At 53.8% G+C, this 7,746-nt stretch overlaps 1 protein-coding gene across 1 annotated transcript in view; it reads left to right on the top strand.

The window, feature by feature from the left end:
* Positions 1-515: 515 nt before the first annotated feature.
* Positions 516-7,746, top strand: part of LOC102421042 (vang-like protein 1) — a gene marked incomplete at its 5' end in the record, with an annotated part of 21,743 nt that continues 14,512 nt past the window's right edge. Inside the window, 2 exons of the mRNA XM_006105991.3 lie at positions 516-671; positions 4,683-5,290. Coding sequence (XP_006106053.2) covers positions 516-671; positions 4,683-5,290 — 764 coding nt within the window. The remainder of the gene's footprint in view (positions 672-4,682; positions 5,291-7,746) is intronic.

Genomic DNA, 7,746 nt, shown 5'->3' with positions numbered 1-7,746 from the left:
TTGTAGGAATGAGGAGTAAATGATTCTCTGTGCTGGTTTAGAATTTCCTTTCTTCTTGTCCAAAAGGTGTAGGGTGACAGTGTGTCCCAGATTTTTTTGGACAGACCAAAGCTTGACGATTTTGCAGTGTTGTCCCAATCAAAATCAGAATCAGGGCAGAGGCGGGGCCTAGAAAATAAGTTCAGTCAAATTATAGCCAAAGCAAGGCCGTCATTTTACCATAACAATGTGCCTTAGCTCCACAGATTCTGAAATTCACAGTTAGGCTTTGAAAAAATACGATCACTGTTGATGGAGGTGTCACAGTCTTTGTTTGGGGCCCTGGAATAGCAGGAAGAAAATGCTAAAATCAACCTACTCCTTGTGGGGGAGGAGGAGTGGCGATAGGTGGGTATTGCCAGTGTGTGTGTGTGTGTGTGTAATTTTCCTAAATTCAAAGTGAAATTTACAATATATTTAGAAGAAATGAGAGTTAATTAACATGGGATAAATGTGCTAGCTGATGATGTTCTTTTTTTGTGTGTGTGTTTTTTTTCAGGGAGCGAAATAGAGAGAGGCACAAATCACCCCGGAGCAAAGATGGCAGAGGATCCGAAAAGGCTGTCACCATCCAGGCGCCCACCGGGGAGCCCCTGCTGGGGAACGACTCCACGCGGACGGAGGAAGTTCAGGTGAGGGTCCAGGGTGGTCTGTAAGCACACGGCCCCTCCATCGGGGCTCTTTTCGGTAAATGTTTTCCTAAGTCTTGTAGCGGTAGGTTCTCTTGGGCTTTTACCTTTATTTTTCCAGCATGTTAACTAGTTTATCTGTGTCCTGTGGTTTCTTGTTGGTCTTACGGGCAGCCTGTGCTGCCATTGGCCAGCTTGCGGGCGCTTCCGAAGTGTGGCGGGTGGGCCTGCTATGAGTCGTGTTGGAAAGAAGCCAGCTCGGCTGACACCGGGGCAGAGGAGGGAGAAGTGTGGGCTCAGTGTCTGGAGACTCACTGCAAGGGGAACAGGATACAAGAGGAAAGGACCCTCCTTTCGGAAACCCCGAGTCCTGTGGGGAGAAGAGCGGGCGGTTAGGGCAGCCCTGAGTGAGCATCACTCCTAGACATGAAATCGATCAGGGGCCGCGTGCTTAGATGCCGGGTGGGAAAGCACAGGTGGACGAACCGGCCCTGGAACACACAAAAGGCCAAAGTGTGTCGGGCAGGTTGGGGATGGGCAGCAGTCTGTGGCTCGGGAGCGCCAGGGCCGTGAGCGGGGAGGGGTCTGGGACACAGGAGGATGCATTTGCTCCGTCGGGAGCAGCAGCTCCTATATCCAGACGCTGCTCACTGCTCAGGAGCGCAGGGGCTCTGCCTGTGGGCCTGGGTCCTGCCATATTTAGGAAAGGCTGGAGATCAGGATTTTATGTGAACTCACTCAGTGTTTTAAGTACAGTGGTTTTTGAACTGTCGCAGGTCCACTTAGACTCGGATCTTTTTCATTAAGTAAGGACAGTCCTGGGAATGTGTTTTCTCATCCTTATGATTTTTTGAATAATATTTTCTCTAACTTACTTTATTATTAGAAAATAGTATGTGATACATATAACATACAAAATGTGTCTTAATTCTTTGGGTTATTGGTAAGGCATCTGGTCAACAGTAGGCATTAGTAGTTTAGTTTTGGGGGAGTCAAAGTTATATGCAGATTTCGACGGAGCCCCGGGGTCAGTGTCCCTGACCCCCACATTGTTCAAGGGTCAACTGTTTTGGTAATTTATGAATTTTTATAAAACATTGTGTGGGGTCTTCTCTCTGGGTCTCCACTCTCCGGCAGCCCATCTGACTTAAACATCTGAGCTTATACTCAGAAACATGTTTGCATACCCTCCCCAGCTTGGGAAATAGATGCATGTCCAGCCTGGGCCCCAAATAACCCGGTGTGTGCACACACAGCTGTAAGGAGGTAGGACTGTGGAGAAGTCTCTGTGTACGTGTGGGGTTACACAGATGTGCATTTCTGAGCAGGTAGATGGGCTCCTCAGAGCAGGCAGGGTGCCCTTGGGACCCAGAGCTGCAGCTGCGGGATGAGGGTGGGGTGTGTCCAGGATGAGTAACGTCTGTAGTCCTCACTCTGTCACTGCCCGCCGTGGCCCTGGGAGGGTCGGAGGGGTGGTTGGGATGGATGGGGCCACTCCTGAGTAGACCATCCTCGGTGCTGTAGGGGGTCCGTTCCCTTCTAGATGTGGATCCAGAGGTGCTGATGGCCCGTGCAAAGGCACTTCTTCTTTGCAGCTTCTCTACGCCTTGTAGCTCCATTGGGAAGCTATTGGTGTTGACACCAGGATGACGTGATGGGAAATGCATTGGGAGGCTGTACTCAGCTGCTGTGTGACCTTGGCAGTCACCTTGGTGGGCCTCAGCTTCTTCACTGAAACTCTAGGAACATGGATTCGAGGGTCTTCGATCCTTTCTGTTCCAAGAACCTCAAACGTGAACCAGGCAGCCCTGTAGCCGTCTGCATTTTTTTAGGCTCAGATGTGCACACATTCTTAACATAGACAGGGACTTAGTTAGCGACGCTTTGGCAGGGGAAAAAAAAGGTGAGGAGCTAAATCAGAGAGTGTGGTGGCCGACAAAAGGACTGCAAGATGCTGGTCATGGTTTCAGCATTGAGTGTCAACCGAAGACTAGGCCCCGTACACCGCGTGGAGTCCCGCGTCGCCCTCACTAAGAGCATAGGCAGGTCAGTTATTTTAGGGAGCCCGTGAACTCACCCGGTGTGAAAGCAAGGTGCCATCTTTGAATTTCCCCCCTGCTTGTGATTTTTTTTCTTTTTTAAAAACTGAAATGAATTTACACACAGAGACATGAACAGACCAAAGTGTACAGTTTGGTAAACTTTAAGAGCGGAATAAAACCCATATAACACATACTCCTATCGATAAATATATTTCCATTGCTCTAGAAAGTTCTCTCAGGTTCTTCCCTGTCTCCCCCTGCCCCCTCTCCAAGCCCAGCTTTGATTTCTGTCCCTGTCGATTAGTCTTGACTATTTTAGAATTTCATGTAATTGGAATTACATTCTTTTGATTTGGACTTTTTTTCACGCAGCATCGTGATTGGAGATTTCTCCACGCTGTGTGTTTCCGCGGTTCCTCCTTCGGGATTTTTGCTGAGTCGGGTCCCAGGGTACAAATGTCTCACAATTTGTTACGCGTTTTCCTGAACGACAGGCATTTGGGTTGCACCATTTTTGGGCTCCGATGAATAAAACTGTGGACATTCCCGTACAAGTCTTTTGTGGACATATGTTTTTATTTTATTTTGATAAAAACCTGGAAGTGGAGCTGCTGGGCCATACAGTGAAGCATACATTTAAATGTCTATGGAAGTGCCAGGCTGGCTTTCAAGAGTGATTTGTGCGCCTTATGCTTCCTCCAGCGATGTCCGAGAGTCCTGGTGCTTCCTCGTCTTAAATGGTCCCTTCCCTCCTGGTGTGTGGCTCCAGTCGCTTTCCAAACTGAGGAACTGTCTCTTCACAGGCCAGGCCCTTCGCCCCTACCCCGCTCCTTGCCGTGGCCTGTGCATTTTGTGAATCCAATTTCTTATCCTTACTAGGTTAGAGGTTATTGTTCAGTCGTGAGAGCTCTATCTTGCTGAGTCAGCTGTTAAACTAGATTTTTTTAAGTTGGTGTCTTACACATTAATTTCCCTCCGTCTGACTTTTTTCCCAGTTAAATCCCACACACGAATCCCTGAGGCCCACCCTCTGGACTCCATGTGGCTTTTCATTGCCTCCTTCTCTGTTGTTGCTTTTCGGGGTGGAGTCAGAGTTGCCAGCGAAATAGCAAAATTGCTTAAAATCCTGACAACTGGGTCTTGTTCAATGAAGACTCTTGGCTGTAACTAGAAACCACCTCAGAGTTAAAAAGAGAGAAAGCAAGAAAGCAAAAGGCAGACACGCCGTGAAGATCCTGGTACCCCCGGGCCCTGAGGTTCAGCTTGCCAGGAGCACGTGTGTCGTGGGAGGAGGTCTAGCTGCCCTGGCCAGAGACTCTTGGATTTGCTTAGCTTGTTCCTTGAGAAGCGTTGCCAGGGAGTGCTCGACGCTGGTATTTATTAAATGGGCCTTGGGAACGTCACGGAGCTCCAAAAACTGTGTGTCCTCGCTGCAGGTAAGCCTTGATCCGAGCAAGGAAAGTTCCCTTCGATGCCTTCTGCTGGGTGAGCTACCGGAGGGCCCTTCCAGAAGGTGGGCTTGTAGCCTTCGTGACCCAGGCATGAGTGGAGAACAGGAGGAGGGTTTTCTCCTTGTGCCACAGGTGGGCCCTCCTGTGTTAGTCTAACAAGCAATGGGATTGGTTAGTGCAGAACAGATAGCCCCAGGCCCCTCCAAGCCTCTCAGGGGACTCCAACAGGGAGGGTGTGATAATCATGTCATAATGAGTCACCCAAACAAGCCAACAAAAAGGTCACATTACATTCTCTCTGTTTGTAAATAGATACAGTGCATTTTGAGAAATGTAACTGGTGATTGTTAAAGTTTAAAAAGTCCTGTATTGAACGCGTTAAGCTTCGATGTTCTAGGAAGCCCAGGCGGGTGGGTCGGTTCTGCGGGTGGGACCTCCCGCCCACCCACCGTGTCCGCAGGTGGCCTTTGCGAACGACCCGCTGCGTGCGGCTCTGCATCCTGGTTGTTTTCTCCCGTCAGGATGACAACTGGGGGGAGACCACCACGGCCATCACCGGCACCTCGGAGCACAGTATCTCCCAGGAGGACATCGCCAGGATCAGCAAGGACTTGGAGGACAGCGTGGGGCTGGACTGCAAGCGCTACCTGGGCCTCACCGTGGCCGCGGCGCTCGGACTCCTAGTCTTCCTCACCCCCATCGCCTTCATCCTGCTGCCCCCCATCCTGTGGAGGGACCAGCTGGAGCCCTGCGGCACCATCTGCGAGGGACTCTTCATCTCCGTGGCCTTCAAACTCCTCATCCTGCTCATCGGGACCTGGGCCCTCTTCTTCCGCAAGCAGAGAGCCGACCTGCCCCGGGTGTTCGTGTTCCGGGCCCTCCTGTTGGTCCTCATCTTCCTCTTTGTGGTTTCCTATTGGCTCTTCTACGGGGTCCGCATTTTGGACTCCCGGGACCGGAATTACCAGGGCATCGTGCAATACGCGGTCTCGCTGGTGGATGCGCTGCTCTTCATCCATTACCTGGCCATCGTCCTGCTGGAGCTCAGGCAGCTGCAGCCCGTGTTCTCGCTGCAGGTGGTCCGCTCCACCGACGGCGAGTCCCGCTTCTACAGCGCGGGGCACCTCAGGTGAGCGGGGCGTTCGGGAGTCTTCAGCTACTGAGCGGCGATGACAGGTGCCAGGGCCCGGGCTGACTCTAACTCAGGTTTTGAGAAGAACTGTGTGTGTGTGTGTGTGTGTGTGTGCGCGCGCGCGTGCGCGTGCTTGGTGTTCGTGGACATGGACTGTCCTCACTTAGGGATTTGGGGTGCAGTTGCCGGCTGTTATCCAGGTTAGAATTTAGTTGGGCCTGGTCTTGATGTTGGTGGCACCTCCCAAAACTTTTGGCCAAAGGGAGAAAGGATGCCCAGTGAGGGCTGCTGACTCTGCCCCTGAACTTGGTCTGTGAATGATGGACTAAGTGATCAGCACTTCCATTTGCTCAGAATGGTACACCTGGTTTACCCTGTCATCCCAGTGGGGTTACCAATCGTTCCTGTTCTGTCCACTATCAGAGGTGCCCTGGTTTGGGCAATAAATTACAAGGTCGCCCCGGCGACCCTCCAGTCACGAATCAGTGCAGCGAAGGGACCTCAGGGTCGGGTGTTTCGAAGGTGCATTCCTGAGAACAAGTTAGAAATACAGGGAGATGTCATGCTCTAAATCTGTGCATTCTACCTAATTATCGTGCGGTTAACGAAAAGAGCAATAACCATCATTCATTTACTTAATGTTATTTTTATTCATCCCAAGGTAAGCGTTTTATGTAAATTGCCCTGGTTAGTCTTCAATTTAAGTATTATTAATCTCTGTTACCGATGAGGAGAGGAGCATTTAGGGAATTTAAGTAATTTGTACAAGATAATATGGCTGTGGTTGTGGATTCGCCCACACGGCCTGACGCAGGGCCCGGGTTAATGTCCACGGGATGGTGTCTCCCGCTCTGTGTTTACTGGCCTATTTTTCCGTCTGTTTCCTTCCACAAACTATGACTCCCCGGGCTGGGGGCTGTGTCTCTCTGCATCCTCGGCGCCTGGCCTGGAGCACGGCACGCTGCTGGCAGTCACGTGGTTACACGCTGGAGGAATCCTCCGGGCTGCCTGGCTTGGCCGATGCGTGTAACCTGCTTGGCACCCGGTCGTCACGTTAATTGTAGCTGTCACTGCTGCGGTGCCGTAGCTGCCAGAAGGCACCTCAGTGGGTATCAGACCAATGGGCCTGGTCGTGTTTCTGGCTGGGGCCCGAGTACATCACCCTGGAGTCGGGTCACCCTGCCAACCCCCTCAGTGCTGGCATGCACCCGCTCGCACCCCTCGGACCCAGCCTGCACATCCTGGACCGGGTGGCTTAGGGTTCAAGGCCACGGCCACCCTGACCCGTCGCAGGGAAGCAGTTCCCGATCCACGTGTCTGTGCAGTAAACCTGCATTTCGAGTCCTCTCGGGTGCCTGGCGGCTCTGAAGGGAAGTAAGACCTGCAGCGTGTTCATCGCAGACACCTCACTGTCCCCGTGGTTCACGTTGGGCGCGAGCAGACTTGTTTACAACCCTGTGCTGGGCAGAGCCCGGGACCGGGACCCCGAGACCCAGGACGCTGCCCTCAGAGCGCTGTTCCGGAACTGCCGGGGCTCTCGTCCCCCGGGAGCGGTGGACAGTTGCTGACTCGGGCCTGGGCCGGGTGATGGGAGCACAGGGCGGGCGAGGGCATTCCAGGCCGGGGCAGCAGCCAAGCCGCGGGGAGCAGTCTGCCTCAGGACGGGACAGGCTTGGAGGCAGCTGAGGGGCGAGAGGGTCCCGGGCTGGTCCCAGTAGAGGTGAGTGATTGGGGACTTTGTAAATACAAGCGGCCGAGACGCCGGCAGGGAGGCCCGCTGGGGGTTTGTGTTTTGGCCCCAGCCCTGCCTCGTTGGTGTGAATCCCACCTGCGGAGGGAGAAAGGGAAGGGAGGCTTCTCACCTTAGGAAGTCGGGTGGTGGGGTACCTCCCCTCCGGGGCTCCCCATCACTCCTCCTAAGGCTGCATGGGGGTCATGGGGGGGACCAGCAGAACAGCCCAGGGCGGTGTGCCTGTGAGTGTTCGGAAATCGGCAGTAGTCCTGGTACCTCGCCCAGAGCCCTGCGGCCGGGGTAGACCTTGGTGGGAGGGGCTGGACTGATTGCGCCGTGGGGCCCGCAGGCTGGCCGCCAACCTCCCCCGGTGTCCTCGCCATGACCAGCAACCTCCCGTCTGTACTGCTGACCCTGAAGCATTAACCCCAGGCAGACGCGGGAGCTCCGGTTCCCAGCAGCCCCGGGAGGCCAGGGCGAGGGGGTCCCAGGATATGCTCGCGGCTCCTCTCCAGGGCCCTTCATTTCCCTCTCCCTCCCTCCTGTGGAGACCCTGGTTATGGGGCGGAACGAGGGCTGGAGGAGGGGAGACCCTTTATCACAAGTAGAGCCCTCGGCCGAGCCCGCAGCCCTGGGGCCAGTCAGGAGCTAGGGCAGCCTGGCATCTCCCTGCAGGCACTGCGTGGGCTCGGTCGCCCGCCGATCCTCAGGCTAAATCTGG

The sequence above is a fragment of the Myotis lucifugus genome, unplaced genomic scaffold (genome assembly GCF_000147115.1).
Source record: "Myotis lucifugus unplaced genomic scaffold, Myoluc2.0 scaffold_744, whole genome shotgun sequence".
Taxonomy (NCBI): domain Eukaryota; kingdom Metazoa; phylum Chordata; class Mammalia; order Chiroptera; family Vespertilionidae; genus Myotis; species Myotis lucifugus.
This window is presented reverse-complemented; position numbering and strand designations above follow the sequence as displayed.